At 37.7% G+C, this 19,960-nt stretch overlaps 1 protein-coding gene across 4 annotated transcripts in view; it reads right to left on the reverse strand.

Annotated features, from left to right (window-relative positions):
- Positions 1–19,960, reverse strand: part of tle2b (TLE family member 2, transcriptional corepressor b) — an 88,938-nt gene that overhangs the window by 16,289 nt on the left and 52,689 nt on the right. For 3 of the 4 annotated variants that reach the window (XM_044130329.1, XM_044130328.1, XM_044130326.1), the window contains 5 exons: positions 9,489–9,551; positions 6,751–6,825; positions 4,710–4,890; positions 3,223–3,239; positions 513–653 (listed from right to left, as the gene is read on the reverse strand). In XM_044130329.1, coding sequence (XP_043986264.1) covers positions 513–653; positions 3,223–3,239; positions 4,710–4,890; positions 6,751–6,825; positions 9,489–9,551 — 477 coding nt within the window. The remainder of the gene's footprint in view (positions 1–512; positions 654–3,222; positions 3,240–4,709; positions 4,891–6,750; positions 6,826–9,488; positions 9,552–19,960) is intronic. The other variant, XM_044130327.1, reaches the window with a different exon arrangement.

The following is a 19,960-nucleotide window of genomic DNA, read 5'->3' on the forward strand; positions in this document are numbered from 1 at the left end:
AGACAAGATAAACTGATTTTATTTCAATAATTTTCTGTATATTTAACTTACTTTTTATTATTGAGGGACATCAGTCAAGCAGGAACTTGGACTTAAATGGGTGATCAATGTGTGATGCTGTTTATTTCCAGTACGTTTACTATAGTCTATATTATTATTATTAATTGCATTAATCTTGTAGCACTGACTACACACTAACTGATGAAGATTCGCTCACCTCAGTATGCCAGATACTTGAAGTTGCTCCACCTGTTAGCAGTATGACTTACTTTGTTTTGTTTCGTGCTTTAGGTTTGAAATGTCATCATATCATATTAATAAAATGAGACCGCAGTGAAGTCCGGATGCAGTAGAACATTGTAAATTTTACACCCCTCATCCAAATACACATTCACTATGCAACTTGTGGAGCATCCTTAGTGACACTTGATGCTTTTCCTGTGCTTAATTTAGATACATGACATAAGAATACAACGTGTAACTCTCTTACACCAATTGGCAGAAACACATACATAGGAGTGTTGAGGGAGGGCTTCTTTATCATCACAGCGCCTCCTCTTGGCCTCAGCCCCTCCCTGCAAGGCAGCGTATCCTCCTGAGGGTCCTTGGCGCTCCTCGGTGGGCTGGCTGTCTGTTGACGACACCGACTTACTCTGAAGACCGACAGAGACGCAAAGAAAGGTAGAAATATTATGGTCCATTGTTGAAATAGAAACAGGTGATGAAACTATGCATAAAGGACATAATCAATCATGTTTTAAAAACCGAGTGTGAATACACACACACCCGCCTCAGTTATTCAGGTAATGGTGTGTAGAAACACTTGGGGAGACACACACACACACACGCATCCACATCCACACACACACATGCCCGCATAGCAAGAAATGCAGACACAAGCACAGGTTAAGCCGTAGCCATAGCAGCACACAGGACAGCCTATAAAGCTAATTAGTGCTCTGCCCTCGACACACCAGTCCTCGTGTAAAATATGACTCTCATTATCGGGTAATAAAGCTGTTCAGCCATATTTACAATGCAGCCTGTGTTGCTGCTCAGTGCTGAAGAAATTCGATCGAAGCATTGTGTTGTGTTTGTGCACGTGGGAAAGGACAAGAAGTTCAGTGAAGGCCACTTGTGATTCTCTGCCCCTCATGTGGGGAGCAGAGGAACAGTGAGGGTTTAGCGGTTTCCACAGGACGGAGACCAAAGCAGAGCAGTGGAGGACAAAAGAGATTACACAGTAAATCTCAGCGAATCTTCACAAACTTAAATTCATTTCATATTGTCGCATATTTCACTACAGTGCAGCTTTAAAAGCTGATTGATCTGCATTTCTCTTGGGCTTTTTTTCCCCCTCCCGGCCCATCGTTCGCCATGCTTGAATAAGTTCAACCCACACTAATGAGAATCATATTTTCCCTGTGCTTTACAATCAATATTGTGTTTAGAAATTAAATTATGCAGGAGGTTTTGTTCTGTGATGGGACTGTAGAGAGAGAAAGTGAAAACAGCTGTACTTTAAATATTTTTTAAAAATTCCATAGTAAAAACCAGAGCAAGGATATGCTGGCTTTAATTTTCCAACGTTTTGTTCTTCTTTTGAGCAATTTTCATGATTTGTTGCTAACAAAAGGTTTACAAACACTCATCTTGGGCATGAATGTCTACTTTTGGGATGGATTAAAACTTTTATGTTCTCAGATTAGAGTGACCAATTCTGAAGCTGACGAGCTGAAGTAAAGTTAAACAATTTGAAGGCATTTTCATTCTCCCATTTATTCAGTACAATTCACCAGTACCACTGACAGTTAAACAGCCCTCGGCATTATATTACCACCACCATGCTTGACAGTTAAAGTTACGTTAGTGACAAATATATTCTATCACTCTGGCCAAATGACTCAAACTTTGATACCTCTAAGCATAGCAGAAGACACTTGACCTGTCCACCCAGGTATGTGAAAGGTGTCCATTTTAGAGGAGGTCTGTTTTGACCGTGGACAGTGATATTTGTGGTGCAGCAGCTTTAAGTTTCTGGTGGTTTTCGGGGTATTTTTAAACACCCTAACCAGGTTTCCTTCATTTGAAGGAGGCATTTAGGATTAGGTGGTTAAAATTTGAAGACAACTGGGTAATCCGACAGATTCAAGGTCCCAAAACACAACATCATGGTTAGTGGAATTAATAAAACAGGCTCCCATTGCGTTTATGAAATCCCCCAGTCTCAACCCTATTGAAAATGTTGAGGTTAGAGGTTGAGTGTGTGTGGAAAAAAAACACTTGTGGAGAACTACGCTTAGCTTGAATGAAGCATAGTTTTCAACAAATGTTCTGGAGACAACACACAAAGGTGTGTGGTTTTTCCTGAACTGTTAGAGAACATTTAACTAAATATAAATGTAAGTTTGTATACTGCAGCTTGGAGGCATAATTTGAACTCCACAATAAAGCGAAATATCTACACTTAGATCTTGGTTTTCAAATTTGCTGAAGTTGTTTTATGATCATTCTGTCTCATGATGAGTGTTTTAAACATTTTCACTGGCAATTTCATGTTTTTACTGTGCTTGTTTGTTCCATTGATCCACAAATAGAGCGAGTTCAAACTAGGAAAGTTTCAAAAATGCCGAGTATGGAAGTTGGAAAAATATCAATGCAGTCATTTAGAGAAAATAAATTTTTTCGTTTGCTGGTACACTGCTGTCTTTTCACTGCTGCATGACAGCTGTGTAACTCTACTCCTAATATGAACTAATGATACTGCAGACTGGGTTGCGTTAGGAAACATCTAATAAAATAGCCGTCACTCAGTTGTTAAATCTCAAAGCGATCAGTTCTACAGACAGCTATGTTAATAGTTGGAGCATTTGTAGCCTCAGTGAAAAAATAAAAATAAAAAATCAGTTCTCTATTCATCCATTCGGTAGTTTAGGTCCTTTCAGAGAAATGTGAAGTGTTACAGTGTTAGTCTAATGTAGAAAACCTTGAGAAGCTCAAAGCTGACGGTGATGAGCTGCTATTGTGCTGCTGTTGGGTTGTGATACTCCTGAAACAACTCCAGACAAACCCTGCCTTTTTTTTTTTTTTTTTTGCGAGGCCACTTTACAGTGTGTCTCAATTTCCTTCAGTTTATCACTGTCATACAAGCACGCACAGAGGGAAATGTGGGCGTACAAAGCACTTGCATCAATATGCGCGCATGCAAGCAAAAGTACTCACCCTGCTGGGGGCTCCCTCTGGGTCGTGGCGGAGGGAGGGAAGGCGCAGAGAGCAATGCAGAGATAATAAGATTTATAGAGAAAAGAGAGAAGGTTTGACGTCAGTGCAGATAATAATAACAACAACAGAGTCGCCAAGGTTAGGATGAACTACGACTTCAACCCTACATTAAAGACACAAGCGAACTATATATATATATATATATATATATATATATATATATATATATATATATATATATATATATATATATATATATATATATATATATATACTTTTATCTTCTTCCGATTCTTACTTTTAATTTATTTCTGCTTTTTTCCAACTAGGACTCCTTTAACTCATGAGCCTCTTGGCTCAGTGCCTGAGACCGCAGCAAAAAAAGATAAGATATTCTACTGGGGTGAATCAGAGTTCAGTCGGAAAAGGCATCTCTTTGTCATCCACACAAGCTCCATGAATGCATCAGTCCAGTTTATGATACAAATCTAAACAGGAAATATTACACTCCGTCCAAAAGGTGAGCAAAAAAAAAAAAAAAAAAGATGCTGCCAGTCAGAAATGATGTAGTGCGCTATTTTGCATTTCATCTTGTCTGAAAAAATAGGAATGATGTAAATTTTATGCTGTGGGTGTCTAAATGTCTCCCTTCATGTATGAAGGATATGTAATTTAACCAATACAAAAATTTCAATGTAAATACAGAAATACACTCATTCATGTTATTGTGTGCAACCATTTGCAAAACACTGAGCTTTTTTTGTCCAAAAAGTATATGTTCATTTATTTATTTACTTATTTATTTCCTACAGCACACTTGTGACTTGTAGACAGGGACATGTTTGCTGCTCTGTTGCATCATTTCAGACAACACTGGAAGCCTTTGGGAACAGATGAAAATCGATCGGTGTAGTTTTAAAAGCAATGTTTTGAAATCCCTGCGTGATTTCAACTGTTGTTTTTTTATTTTTTACTTTGCCATGTTTTTATACAACAGAGAAGTTGATATTTTTAGGGGTTATTTGGACTTCTAAGATCATTGAAAAGCATACAATGACAATTAAAAAATACTTTGTTTCCCAATTAGTTTCTATTCTAAAAATACTGAATTTCAAGTAAAAAAAAAAAAGCGTTTTTTTTTTTTAAAAAAACCCAAGTACATTGAATTGAATAAATCTGGGAACTGAAATGGCCACAGAGGAAAGTTAACTTAGTGTCTGGAAAGCAAGTTCTGTGTTAATTTGACTTGTGAATAATTTTCTTTTGTTAGTTACCAAAAAACTCGACCTTGCTTTTATCTGACCAAATAAGTTTAAGAAGTTTCAGCTTGAGTTTGTTGTAACTGAACGGCATCCTCTCTTGTCTTAGCAATTTTAACTAATTGGTTTTAGATTTACAGAAAATAATGTTTTTTGTTTTTTTTTTTTATCAATCATTAAAATTTACAGTTTGTCTTGCTTGGCAAAGAATCCACAGATTTTTTTTACCTCTAAGGTGTTCTGGATCAAGATGGTTTCGCTCGTCTTTGGAAGCGAGGTGGGCGGAGACCCCCAGGGCTCCAGTCAAAGCCAAAAGCCCAGAGCTCCCTGCACCAAGGGACAAGCCTGATGGGTGCGGTGTCAGAGGGATGCCGGGGGCGTGGTGAGACAGGTGCTGGAGCTGCTGCTGCTGTGGCCACAGGGAAAGAAGAGAAAGGGATGGGAAACGACAAAAAAAGGAGGTTAGAAAAGTCAGATTTGAAAAGAGAAGAGGAGCTAAAAAGACAAAGGCAGCAGGTAGTGGGAGGCAGCAAATGAAACAGGAGAAATTAGAAGGTGAATGTGATTAAATTACAACATCAGAGGAAATTAGAATGATAGTAGCCAGGATGTGAATGACGTTAGGCATTGAGACTGGACTACGACAACAAGAAGCAAAAACAGAAAAAGGAAATAGAAGAAGCAAGTTGAACGTCAGGGACACAACAGGAAATAAAAAATAGTGAACATGAAAACCAAAATGTGATAAAAGAAAAGGAAAAACAGAAAAGAAAGAGTTGGTAAGAGGTGTAAAATATTGAGGCAATGGGATTTATTACAAAAGAAAAGCCAGGAGAGGCCCTTTCCAGGGCAGGAAAGAGCCAGGGGAAAACAGAAAGGATAAGAAAGAGAGGAAAATACTTGAGTTTCAGAGCAAACAAGGCGAAACAGAGTGAAATCATAAAGGCAGTGAAGAGCGGAGATGGACAAAGAGGAGAGTTAAATGAGTTCAGAAAAAAAGAAGTAAAAGTGCAGCGCACAAAGAGCAAAAAACAAAATACAGATGGGAGAGGAGAAAGGAGGACACGGTCAAAATAAGATGAAGAAAATGATCAAAGATTATGTGGAGGGCTGGATGGGAAAAATACAGACAGAAAATGAACACAGATGGAAAAAAGTAGAGGAGGAGAGAGTGGAGAGCAAAAGAGCATCTACCGATAAAGCAGGGCTATTATCCTGAGGGGGGCATTAGAACGCGTTTTCATGTGTTGTTTTCTCAATCCAGCACATTAGACGTACACACACACCAGAGCACACACACCTTAGAGACAGCAGTGTTTGTAGAGCTGCGAGGAACAAAGGGGCTTTAAGTAGACAGTAATGTGATCAGAGCTCTGACAAGCTGCAGAAAAGCCCCATCCACTGCAGCACTCAGGACCATCACTGCATTTATGTGAAAACAAACATACACCCTGCAGAGCTGGCACCACTGCAACCGGATGGTGGACTTTCTCCAGGGATCTCTTCTAGAGTACTTTTTTTATTTTTTAAATAAATGTGAAGCAGAACTGAAGAAAAAACATATAAGTGAATTGTTATTAAGGCTGTGATTACTCTTACTCTACTGAAAGTCCATTAGTACGATTATCGTTCTTTCTATAAGACTTAATGTCATTTTAGCTCACTGGTGTAGCAAAAAATTACACTTTTTTTTCTATTTAACTGAGGCGCAAACTGTCTATTAGTGTTTAATTACCAGCCTGCTATCAAAGGTTTGCAGAATTCAGCAGTACAATAATCGCTGTCCAGCTTTTTAGTTTACACATTCAGCATCGCCTTCCTGACAAGTTTGATTTGCAGGCGGCTAAATACTTTCAGGTTTTACTTAATTGGCTTGTAGGAAGACAAAAGAGTACCCAAATAAGAAATAACTATATTAATATTATATCACAAACAGTCATTTCAAACTGTTTGAATCTGTAAATAGCTTTTAAAGTCTGAACATCAGGATCTGCAGATGACATACATAGTCGTATTAAGTCATAGTTTAGAGTAGGACTTTTTCATTGTGGAGGTCATCATTTGCGTCAGTCCTACCCAGTTCAGGGTACTGCATGTTTTCCACTAATGCCTGTCATGCATGTTCAACACCCACAAAGAATCATATTACAAGCCCTTTTCTGCCATCTAGTGGTCATAGTTTTCACAATTTATAAAAATGCACCATAGTTCATGTCTGGTTACCGGAAGAGGATGTAAATGTTTACGCTGATGAAAGCATGCGACTCACCCCAATAATGGCGTTTAGTTCGGCCATGGTGACCTGCTTCGCCCTCTCCACTGCTTGGACCACCTGCTGCTGGTGCTAAACACAAATATAAACAAACAGCATAACTCAAGCAGAACATGTGAACACATTAATACACACACAGTCATTGTCACATAGAGACATGCTCCAAGCATGGGCGTAATTTATATTGTGCCGTTACCGTATGTTGGAATAGTGTTCATAATATTTTACAACAAAACTGTAATTTTTACTAGGATTGTATGTAATAGAACTTAATTGCTGACCTGAAGGGTAATAATACATGGCTTCCATTTGTTTACAAATGGAAATCTGAAAACTACACAGAGCATTTTACGTGCTAAAGTTGACCAGTTGACATTCTTGCAATTCTCAAATAAAGGGTTTTCCTGTCAGCAGATTTTTTTCACCTGAGCGGTGGAGCTCTGCAGCTCCTCCAGAATTACCTTGGACCTCTTGACTGCTTCCCTTATTCAGGGACGACTGGTATAAGTGGGCTAGAAGGCCTAAGCCCTCCCTGATATTTAAAATAAAGTTTTTAAAATAAACAGCTTAAAAATAACTACCTACAAATAAATACATTGTATAAATAATGTATAACATTTTGTTACATTTTCAACAAACCTGGTGTCAAATGACATTTCTTACTCAGATTGGTCAAATTAATGTGTTTGACATTAATTTAAGCCACAGTTACTCAAAAACAATTCAATTCACACAAAAGCAACATAAACACGTGCAGGCAGATCTCTACACACAAAAATCAAAATCCACACCAACTAAAATCTCACCTCTGTTTATTCATCATCCCTATGTAATGAACTTCACAAATGCAAACATACGTGTGTGTGTGTGCGTGTGTGTGTGTGTGTGTGAGGAAGCTTGCACATACACACCCGAAGACACGCAGTGTTAATATTGATCAAACTGACAGAGCTTTGACCTTGCTGTCTCCAGGTGGAACATTCATCAGAGCTCACTCACATTCGGAGACAAACAGAGGAGCCTGCAGGGTTTCATGTTCGCGCTCACACAATCAAGGCACATAGATGCACCGCAGAGTGATGAATGGGATCAAAACACACACGAAGGAGCGAATAATAAGACAAGTGAAAGGAGTCTTTAGGAAATGACTGTATTCAGTTTGCAGATTACAATATGTAAATGTTCTGAAAACAACACATTAATCCAAATGTCAGCATGTCTTTGCCACAAAAACTTTAAAAGCTCCCTCTGGATTTCCCTTAGATGTAACATTTAATCAGTGGGCCACATATGAAGCATCGGTGATGGTGGTTTTTCCACTCAAAGAGCTGCCTTTGATCATGAAACAGCACTGGATGAGACCTCCAGTGCCATAGTAGCAAACTACGATGGAAAGAGAAACTTGATGCTTTCCAGCAGTATTCACACAAATACTTTCTTCTACCAAATATTTGGTAGAAGAAAGTGGTGGGTTAAACTTTAAAGAAAGCAACACATACTTTAAAGTCTGTTCTGTATGTGTCACAAGCCATAGGGAACAGATCGGATATGAGGAAGAAGATTCTCTGAACTGACCAAATCAAAACTGATCTTCTGCCACCACCAAGTTTCACTGGTGGCAGCAACATGCCAAAGAGATGTATTTCTTATGAAGTGACAGCTAAACTGGAAAGGCAATAAAGATAAATACAGACCAATATTGGAAGAAAAACCAAATCTCTAAACCATTTGACTGCAGAATGATTTAGAGATCAAAGTATTTCCATGTATTACAATGACCTAATCAAAGTCCAGATCTAAATGTAATAAACAATCTATGGCAAGATAAGACATTTTATGTTTACAGATCAAATCTAAGAGTCTGAGCTCATTTGCAGAGAAAAATGGGTAAAAATGTTTGACTGCAGATGTCCAAACCTGGTGGAGACATGCTCTAACAAACTACCAGCTGTAACTGCAGCAAAAGGTGGTTCTACAAAGCATCCATTCAATGAAGCATAATACAAAATACATGCTGTGATTTTTCTCTTTGAGATATTTATAAAAGCACGTATCATTTTCCTTCCACTTTATATTGATGAATATAAAGTCTGGTCTGCTAACATAAAAAAATCACACTGAAATATACAGAGAAACAATTTCTCTTAAGTATTAAGTATGCATATATTTCTGACAACCCAACATTTAAAAAAAAATAAAATTACATGATCATGTTGTGTAAGTTCAAAAAAGAAGAAAAAAAGTGATGTAGGGTTAATTATCTCTAATTTTCAACATCAAACCCATGCACAATATGCAACAGAATTAATGAGTTTGCACATTTTAAAATGGCAATTTGTTGTTCTTACCACATACTGTAACAAATGCTGAGAATTACTGAACTGCTTTTTATTTTCTTTGAATCACAAACACCAGGAGTGACTGTGCAATCCACAGCATTCATCTTCTGCAGATCCAATTTACGAGACAAAGGTAATGAGCTGTGTTTTTATCAATATGCATGCTTGCATATGTCTTAATGAGTATACCTTGTATATCAATTAACACCTAAATTAGAACTTGTGTTCAATCACTTCATCTTTTAACTTGCTCTACCAGGAACTACTTATTTAATTTTTTTTGCCACTGATAAACCTAAAGTGTAAACAGCCGAGTTTTTTCTTTTCTTCTTTTTGTTGTTTATTTGGTGGGCATATTTTGTGTGCCTGTGTGTAAGTGTGTCTGGCAGCACTTACCTCCTGAGAGAGGAAAGGGATGATCTGAGCACAGATGGCACTGAGACGCTTGACGATTTCTGCCTGTGATAGAGGGAAAGAGAGACAGACAGAGAGAGAAAATCGTGTCACATATTGTAAAGGTGGAAAACGCACAGTAAACGTTGAGCAAACCATGTACCTCAACAACACATTACGGCTTTTGTTTGCATTCAAACACGTTCTTAATGAGGTATCTGAGCTGGGAACCTCTGTGAAAGACACAGAAGGAGGTGTTGCAGTGAAGAACCAGAATAGAGACCACATTAAAGCACCTGTCAGCGTTGGGTCTTTTAGCGCCTTCACACTCTCATTATGCTCACTAATGCAGTCCTATCTACTTCAGCTTTCCTCCGTCTCTCATTCCTTTTACCACTTCCCTCTCTGCACATGGTTCAAAAAAGAAATGTAGCATTTACTGTGTTTTATTAGCCAAGTTCCTTTTCAAAGTGCTGTTCTGTCTTGGTTGGAAAATATTGAAGAATTGTTTTAGCCCTTTTTCTTTTAGGTAGGTGAGGCTAAAATAAACATATTTGATTGTGAAAGATTATAAAGTTTTACAAAAGCAGAGATAAGGTAATGTTTTCTTTATTTTCCTTTTTATACTTTAGCTTCAGAAAGCTAATGTATAAGCTTCATGAAGCCAATATGTATCCTGGCTATGGCAAAAGTTTGGAAATTAAAAAGAAATTAGCTACATGGCCATAATGAATTAACCTGCATTAAAAAACTCAAGGTTTGATTGTCGATCAAATGCAGCTTCACTTCACTGCAGATGGAAACAGAGGGAAGTGAAGCTGGAATGTTTCAACCAACAAAAAGCACCACGTGTTAGATGTAGATGTATTTTGTACTTTACAAATGCAAAATAAATATTTTTTGTTAGTCTATTAGTCTATGATACACAGTTAGACACACCTCACAAAATGGAGGAGAAAATGTTGTCTTTCAGTACATCAAAACCAAAAAAATTACATTCATTTTATGTGTTTGTGCATCCTGTATGCAAACATCTAAAAAGCAAAAATGATGCTCCAACATTAGTGCATGGTCCAAGTTTGACCCCAGGTGAAAAGTTAGTTTTTGTCCTTCCAGGCATTTGCTAATTCAGTCCCTTTGGAGGCTTTTGTCATGTTCGTAATTTTCATTTTTAATATTTATGTTATATAGTATATTTCCATGAACCATCTTGGTTAATTTAGAATGACTGACAGCAAAATCATAAATAAGTGACCAAGATCAATAAATGGTAGCTGTGCAAAGTCCACATCCTCCACTTGAATAATGCAATGCAGTGCAAAGATTTCCATTGTGTTGTATTTGAGTGAGTGAGAAGCAATTTTAATCAGTTATTTAGAATATTGATTTTTTAAATTTGATAATTAAGAAGTCTAATGAGAATCAATAAATAACTTATAAATGTGTCTGAATGGTTAAAAAGTGGATGATCAAAGTATAGGTTCGCTCTCCAACTTTAAAAATGCATCACGTGTTCAACACTGTTACTAATACTAATAATGATAATAATAATAAATCATTTTGTCATATTTCCATGTCCTTCCACCCATCTATTCACACACATGGTAAAAGCACTGCACTCCTACAAATCCTGCTGCCTACACTCATTTTATTACAGCACACAGTAACACAAATACAAACACACTCTCCCCGGTTGTGTCTCACACACACACTGAACCTCTGCGGTGTGTCTAATTCTATCTGTCTGAGTGCCCTCAGCCTCATTTTGTTCTCTTCTTCACTCAGCCGTTCTCTCTTTCTCCACAGCAGCTCTCACACTGAGCCATTATTACCCTATTCATCCTCTTCCTCCCATCCCTCTCCCCCATTTCTCTCTCTCTCTTGCCCCACCACTTGCAACCTTCGTCTTCTATTCTCCCGTCTTTTTACTTTTCTCTATCATTTTCTGCTCCTACAGTTTGATTTTTCCATCCTTTTCGTCACTTGCCCTTTCTCTTCCTCCACATCATCAGTTGCTCTTATAATTTTATTTTTTTTGTCCCCGTTACATCGCTGTCACACTTTTCCTCCAACTACCCATGCTGCTTTTTCTCTCCTCTGTCCTCTTTCCTCCACTATCTCCCAACTACTCGAGGATGTTGGATACAGAAAGCAGTAAAGGAAGCATCTGAGTGGAACCGAAAGAGTGACAGGGTCGCAAAAAGACTGAAGCACACAGACAATCAGCCAACCTGTCAGTGGCGGCTCCTCTGATCGCGACATCAGAAAGGAGCCGTCACCAGAAACACAACTCTGTTCCATCACATCTGACATGTGTCACCGTATGCACGTGGAGGTAGGGGACTGTCCCTCAGCCCTCCTGCGTATTTGTTCAAACAGCAAGCATGAAGCACGTCTGACCACAAAGATGGAAGTGAAAGTGAGAAAGACGAACCTCGCAGACAATGAATTACATTTTACAACATGGACTAGATTACTGTGGCCGCTGCCGATGTGGGAGATCTGCACTACTCTTAAGCCAAAGCAATCACCTTCATGCATTCAAGTGCTAGCTGCTTGACAATGCTGTATCCTGCTTTACTCCAGTCTCTCTTATAAGCCTGCAGCAGCAAATAAAACAAGTAGACAACAGGCATGGGTGTGAGATTCTCGTCGTATTGTCCTGGAAAACCTAGGGCTTCACAGCATCCTCAGAGAAATGTATACGAAAACAAACATTTCCTTTAATTAAAACGGAAAACCAACAATTATCACTAGTACCACTAAAATATAATAGCATATTGATTATTACATGCATACATTTTATTACATGCGTATTTTGCTTTTGAAAAAATAAAAATAAATAAATAAATATATTCTGGAGCTCTGGGGAAAAAAAAATAAGAGCCCACTGCACTGAACCCCATTGTAAACCTCATGGTTTTTCCACCAGATATTGATTTCTGAACTCTTTCTGAGCAAAAACTTATTTTTTTTTTTTTTTTTTTCCATTATTTGAGATCTGAAAGCAGTGCATCTTTTTTGCTACTTTGACTATTTCTCATTTTCTGCAAATAAACACTACATTTTTGCTTGGAATTTCAGAGACATGTTGTCAATAGTTTACTCAAACACACAACGATTAAAAGTAAAATCAGGGAAACTGGTCATTTTAAGTGGTTTCTTAATTCTTTCCAGATATTTATTTATATTTATTTCAGTTAAGGATGAAATGACCTAAAATTAAATTTCAAAAGAAAGCATTTAAAAATACCACAGAGTAGTGATTTTTATGCATCAGCGGCTTTTGGAAGCAACAGTCCACAGTAAGTGTGCAGCTACACATGTGTAACATGAAGCCCAGTTACATGAGGAACTGTGATTTTGACCTGCTGTCTCTGCTTAGGGACTGATGGCAGTAAGAATAAAGCATTCTTTATAGTCTTGCATAGTCTTGTATTTCACTCTGCTGCCCCTCTGGGTGGAAGTGGATTTACTTTTTACTTGTAGCTAGCGGACTCCTTGAAGATGGAGGCTGCCCCCCTGTGGATCTGCCATCCCACATTTGAACACAGTCAGTGCTCTCCACAATGTATTGAGGTGAATAGTATAACCTTTGCACTTCTACTCATTATAAAGTAACAGTAGGAGAGAAAGAAGTGGTTATTAGCTGATTAAGGTTAGTTACGGCTAGTTAACAAACATGTTGCCTGTAGCTGCACTTTCAAAAGATCATTATTTCATTAGGAATGATGTCCGGCACTCTTTTTATTTCACTACGACTAACTGCAGTTTTCATGAATAAAATGATCTGAAAACAACCCAGTCTGTTTTTTGTTTTTTTTATCTGTGGCTAAGAGAAAAAGTGTGGTAGCCTTCTTTTAGCCAGCTGACCAGAAGTGTGCAACAGGTGAGGAAAGTTCCGGTGGAAAACCTTCGTTGCTCATATTGACTCGATTCCTGCTTCGTTTAGTTCTTAAAATCTATCACCATATGGTCTTCTCTTTTTAAATGCACAAGATTTTCTCCTACTAAACAACAAGCTGTCCTTGGCCCACAAACGGCTTCCTCTAATGACATCAGTCAGCTGTGACCAGGAAAAAACAGAAAAAAGCTCAGGGCAGGACTAATGCTGGACAGTGTGTGCAAATTTGCACAGTGATGTAAATGGATCCAGCTACCAGCTGGTAGCTGGATCCATTTACATCACTGGTTTTGACTTTGAAAGCTATTCTAGTAAAGTTAGCTGAATGGAAACAAGCTACAAACTGCAGAAATTTGAAATGCTCCAAATGATCGGCTATATTCCTCACTTCCTCGGTGATGCTTCGCTGTGAGAGGAGTCACTAAAGCACAACTAAACACCAAGCAACTCCCACTTTGCATTCCCATTTGTTTTTCCCAGTATTCTCCTTTTCTTTCAAAACTGTAGAAATGTTCTTTCATATTTTTTGTTGTAGCAGATATTGGTAATCATGGTGTAGAAGCAAAAGAAGCAACACATTCCCCTTATTAATGTAAATGTTATAAAACATTTACATGAGTTACTATTTCTACTAAGCAAGAAGGTTCCTTAAAATCCAGTTTAAGAATCCCCTTCCCTAATATGTTTGTTCAAGTTGTTTTCCAGGGGTTATACCATATTAAATTAAGATTAAATAAATAAAATAAACAACTTGGATGAAAACAAAAGTTTACAATTGTTTATAAAAACAGATCGTCACATTTTATCCAACAATAAAAAATATATCCTATTTAATTCTATTGTTTAATGTTTTTATCTTCATAGAATCAAAATGAAATTATTTCAGAGGAAGGCAAATATGGTCTGTTATTTCCCTGCTCGTTCAGTTTTACTATTGCTGCAAACTAAAAGTATAAAACAGCCAAAAATAACCAAAAAAAAAAAAAAAAAAAAAAGAAACTATTCTGTGCCGGGGTGAGTCAGTCTGAAATGAAGCAGGTGTCAGAAACAACACATCACAGTCTCATTCTACAGCCGGCCAAAGCACTGCCACCAGGGAGCACTGGCAGAGATTGGCCGGACGGAGGGATGCCTGAATGGGTAGATACAAAGCAGGAGAGAGAAACTCGTCAATAAAACACCTGAGGGCAGAGATATGCTGCCAGCTGGCCTGGAAACAGATAGTGACAGAATGAGAGAGAGGCCCAACATGAAACAGATCAAATATAAGTGAGAGAGACACACAGAGAGAGAAAGCTTTTCAACTAGAAGGAAAGATTGGAAAGATTTTTGAGAATTCAGACAAATAAACGGGAAGAGAGGTGAAAGGGGAAAAGCAAAAATGAGAAAGAGAAAGCTAAGAAATGAAATTAGAGCCTTTTCTAGGTTCTGTGGTGAATATTTGGCCTTAATAACCTCGACAAAGAGGCTCCGTATAAGACAGTGTCAGCATGCTTAGGCTTGCCATCTCATCAGATCCCTGACAGGATGATAATCAGAAGGGAAGAAAACATTAAAGTGATCACACAGCCTTGTTGCTGCATAATAATGCAACCAGACATAAACAGATTAAATACCTAAACCACTTTCAGCAATTGTGTTCTCAGGATTAATGAGGTGATTCGTGCTTCTTCTTCAGAAGCTCTGGTTTCGTTTCACAGTTCAGACTCCTGGCGCTCCTCCTGGAGTCTGTTGTGTCTTTTGCCATTATTGGCTCAGGCAAGCCTGAAGAGGATGTTGCAGGAATAGGAGATACTTTTAAACTACATTTAAGATAGAAAAATAATCATACAAACTCTGAAATAAGGGGGAAAAAAGTTGCAATCTCAACAATTAAGCAGATAAAATGGTGAATGTATGGCGTAAACTGTGCAACACAAGGATTAAATTGTGTTTTCAAAGAATGGCAACTTCATTCTTAAAGTCATGTCTGAAAACCTCACAGAAATTAGCTTTATTTGAACCAAACACCAGAAGAAGCAGACGCGGCGTGCTTTCTGTCCTCCTCACCAGACACATCAAATCTACCACCAGAAGATTCATACTGATTAAAACTGAGCACACTTCATCTTTCATAACTTTTTAATTCCATTCCCACTGACTCTACATTACCTCCTCAAAGGCTCCCCCACGAGTTGATGCTGACAGGCGACATGAAACAACGTGTCCACAGGAGACGTTCGTGCATGAACGTGCGGAGTGTATGTTTGTGTTTAGGGTTGGATCGTTCCTGTGTGAGCATGCTGTTTGTGTTCCCACATACAGGATTCACTGGATGTGAGAACACTGAGTAATATTAAAACAAATACAGGAGATTATGACTCGCAGAGAACAAGATGGAGTAAATCACTTTTCCCTAATCACATGGCAGTATGTGCTTTTATGAGCAGCAATGCCTTTTTTCTTTTGTAGTTGCTTAGTATGACTGCTAGCTCTGACAAAGAAAATTAATTCAGACATTAAAACTAAAGTTCAGTGATGTCAAGAAAAAGAAAATCACTCCTTGGCTTAATATTTGGAAAGGAGAAATAATAACCTCAGCAAAGGTTTTACTCTTTCATACATTCAAGGAATAAGACATGGACTCATTTTAAATCTTACCTGCAAGTGTAACCCAAAACCTAATTTACTGAGTTTTCCAATATAGTTAAGAGCCACTCTAACTACAATCTAGCAAACTAAAGTGAAATAAACCACTATTCTGCTTATGATTTTTTAAAATTTTAATTTTTAAACAGGACTGGTCAGACACCCAGCAGATGATAAAGTAAGACGTTCTATCAGTATGTTGAACACAACTTTTAAACAGTCATGTTTAATATAAAACTAGGCAAAATGTTTGCTTCATATAGTCCCCACAGTTTAAATTTCCCCAGGTGTAATTGATCAACGTACCACAACCTGTTGCTACACACTGAAGGTCAGCTGTCTGAAGGAAGTCTACCACAATTGTCTTGCTTTAAAGAGGATAAGGGATCAAATCTATATTTCAATAATGACTTCAGCTCCAAACGGTTACATAAGCAAGGTAAAGGTAAAGAGACCTTGAGGTGTTGAGACGGGAGCCAGGCTAACTTCAAATGGCATCTTTATGAAACCTGAAATCCTGATGTAGACTGTATCATTTTGTACCTGAAAGAAGTCAGATGTAAAACAACCAAAACTCTCTATAGCTTTCATGAATATATATTTAAAAAAAAGCACCACAAACAAAAAAAATTGCAGCACAAATGTAGCCAAGTTAACACCAAATTATTTATTTTTTTATAATTTGGAGGGACCAAATTAACAATCTAATACCAGCAGAAGTGTTTAGTGAGAAAAAAAATAAAATAAAAGTAAGCCATATCATTTCCGTTGTGTGTCACAGAGACTGATCAAAAGAGGTGGAAGATTTGTTACGACTTGGCAACACGACAAATCAATTCAACCACAAAGTGATCTATAAGCAGCTGACACAAAAAGCCGGCTGGATGCAGTCGGCTTTAGCCACCATTTGAATAAATGTACAGGATGTTTGAATAGCTGCATTGTATTTTTAATATTCATCGTGTTGAGCTGGACATGATAAGCTAATTTTTAATTTGTTGAAATCTAAGTATCTGGTTAGTGTTACTTTTTTTAGATTTAAGGATCAACATATGCCAAGTTTAATACTATGAAAGTCCTAAATTATTAAATAATTATTAGGCAGAAACTGGGTCATGCTTCTGCCTGGCCAGCAGTGATATAAGTAAATCTTTTTCACTGTAGACAGAACATCTGCAGAGCATGGCATGAGATCAATTAATGCTACCAATGAATAGTACTTGGTACATCTATGGCTTCTCAGAGTTGTGATGCTCGTGGCGTTGAATTTGTTAATAAGTCTACAAAATGAATGTTAGTCTGGCTGCAGATCAACCTGTGTATGCTGCCGTGTCAACTTCATAGCCAAGAAAAGTATCTCCTTACAGCTGCTTCCTGCAGCACAAAAACAAAGCAGATACCCAACAATGTCATAGGGGCAAGGGGATCATAAAGATACAAACACATCACAGGAGTACGTTTTTCACTCCCGATATTAAAGTGAGCTCCATTTTGAACGGCAGGAAAGCCTCTCCTCTGCTAAAGTGCAGCATTGTACTTGGTACCAGAGTGTGACGACGAGCAACAGTGGCCGCGTTCATCCTGCCAATGTAGCTCGGCAAATCTAAATGTGATGAGCGTGGGCCGAGATTGGCACGGCAGGAGGAAGATGGTGCCCAGTGTGCTCAGGCACTGCCAGCTGTGCTAGCCTCAGAGTCCCATTATAGCCGAGGGAGCCAGCTTTATCTGTGTACGTGGATGTCAGAGATACCCGTCTACTCACACTGTTTTGTTTGCAACGGAAATCTCTGCCACCACTTTTAGCTCACATTAAGGCCGTATTCCCAGCACCTATCGTTTGAAGTTGCTGGTCTGGATCCTTGTGTGGAAGCTGGCAGTAAGACTGAACAATGGCTGCGGAAAACAATTTTAATGTGCAAATGCAGAAAAACCTAGCTGCAATGGAGAAACCCAGAGGAAAACGTTTCAAAATCAGAAAATGACTTTAAAAAAAAAAGGAAAGCATTTCAAACACAATCAATTTTACCTTGGCATCACTATGCAAAATAAATTTTGTTGTAATAACGGGGCTGACTGTAACCTTAGCAGCTACTTTACATGACTTGTCAGTAATTGGTGAATGCATTTAGTTTTCCTCCTGTCTTTTTCATTGTGCTATTTTTTTTAATAGAAGCAAGGCGTACTCCATAAATTGTCTTGTTTTGCCTTATTTTCATTTTCTACCTCACATTTAAATAAGATTTCTTAGTTGCAGATTTGTTACACCTCAAACAAAGAATGACCAGCTGCTTGAAATCCGCTTTTTATTCTAACAATAAGAGCAAATTAGGGCTTTTCAAAAAGAGGACGGGGGGCAAAAAGCAACAGAAAATAAAACGGTGCATTTCAGACAGAAAGTGATGAGGAGCTCTTCAGCGATGCGTGATTTAAGAAAGGGAGTTAGTTATTTGAACATGAAAAAATATGAACTAGTATGAATTAGATCACAACCTTTAAATAGTTAGACTATTCAAGGCATATTTCAAACTCAGAACGCTTCAAAATAAACTACTGGAGAATCCTCGGATACCTTTTTTTTCCCTTTTAGCTACAGCCATAGAAAAAGTCAGCAGCTGTGTCAATCTGCTTGATAATAGTAAGCACATAAGTCTAATAAGGCACATGAGAATGGCATTCAGTACAAATGTCATTCAAGGAAATCAGTAAGAACTTGTATAACATGATTAGATTATTTTTTTATTTGCCTCTTAGTATTTTTTTTATTAATTCTGTCTACACATGGCATTTTATGATTTTGCACCCTCTCACACTTATTTTGCCTTATTTCCCAAAAGAGGAAGTCAATGCTAAAAAGCCTTAAAATGGTATTATTCCTGTTGACCAGAAGGGGGCAATTATTCCAGTTCAGAAAAGTACCGGTAAAAAAGCATTTCCTATCAAGTCTTTTTCTAGCTGTGTTACTACAGGACTGATGGCTTCTGCAACTTACACTAATATAGCAGAAGCTATAGGTGTGTTTTGGTGGCCGATTTAACACATTTTCTTCATTTTTGTCTGTTTCTGTTTGTCAAGATTCAAACAATTGTGAACATGAAGCTCTGGTCCTTGTTGAGCTGTTTGCGTCTGAATCTATAAATGAAGCTTAGCTCATCGCTTCAGCTGAACACACACAGAATGAAACTGAATACTGGACGTCCAGACACAATGGCACTGGAAGCTAATCCCTAGTATGAATGGCATTATAATATTGCCCAATGTCCTTCAAGACAATGTAACAAATTTTTATTGACCGTCCTCAGAGTTTTTACTTCTCTGTAGCAATGGAGTAAAAGCACCTAAGAATGGTTATTTACATATCCAGAAACCATTTTTCAGATCTTTCAATTTTTGAAAATGAAGGGATTGTTATGAATATATTGTTTTGTTTAAAGAGTAAAAGTTGATGTTCCCACATGGTCTTTAAATCATATTTGCACATAAAAAGCTATTGTAAGAATACAGTTATGCTTCAATTATCAAAAGTAACATCCATAAAACACAAAATATATATTTTTTTGTTGTTGCTATTGTTTTGGATGTTTTCTCTGTGCGTCTTTGTTGTTACATGAAAAAAAAGCCATTTAATTAAAGATTTTTGAAAAACATCGTTAAGGGTGTTCTTTATTTGCAAATCTTTTAAATTCTTCTTTGGTATAAGTAGCTTATAAACTCCAAAATAAATACATCTTTATTGGAAAAATATATATATATATATATATACACTTTTGATATTTTTTGAATTCACTGCTTACAATAGATTTTGGTCATTGCCATTCTTGATTTTGCAATGCATCATGGTCTTTATTCCTTGTGCACCCTTCACATTAGCCACTTCAGTGCTAATTAGAGCGCTGTCCCCTTTTGTGAACAGTCTCAGGTAAATATTTGTACCCAGTGATGTACT

Source organism: Gambusia affinis, linkage group LG10, assembly GCF_019740435.1.
Source record: "Gambusia affinis linkage group LG10, SWU_Gaff_1.0, whole genome shotgun sequence".
Taxonomy (NCBI): domain Eukaryota; kingdom Metazoa; phylum Chordata; class Actinopteri; order Cyprinodontiformes; family Poeciliidae; genus Gambusia; species Gambusia affinis.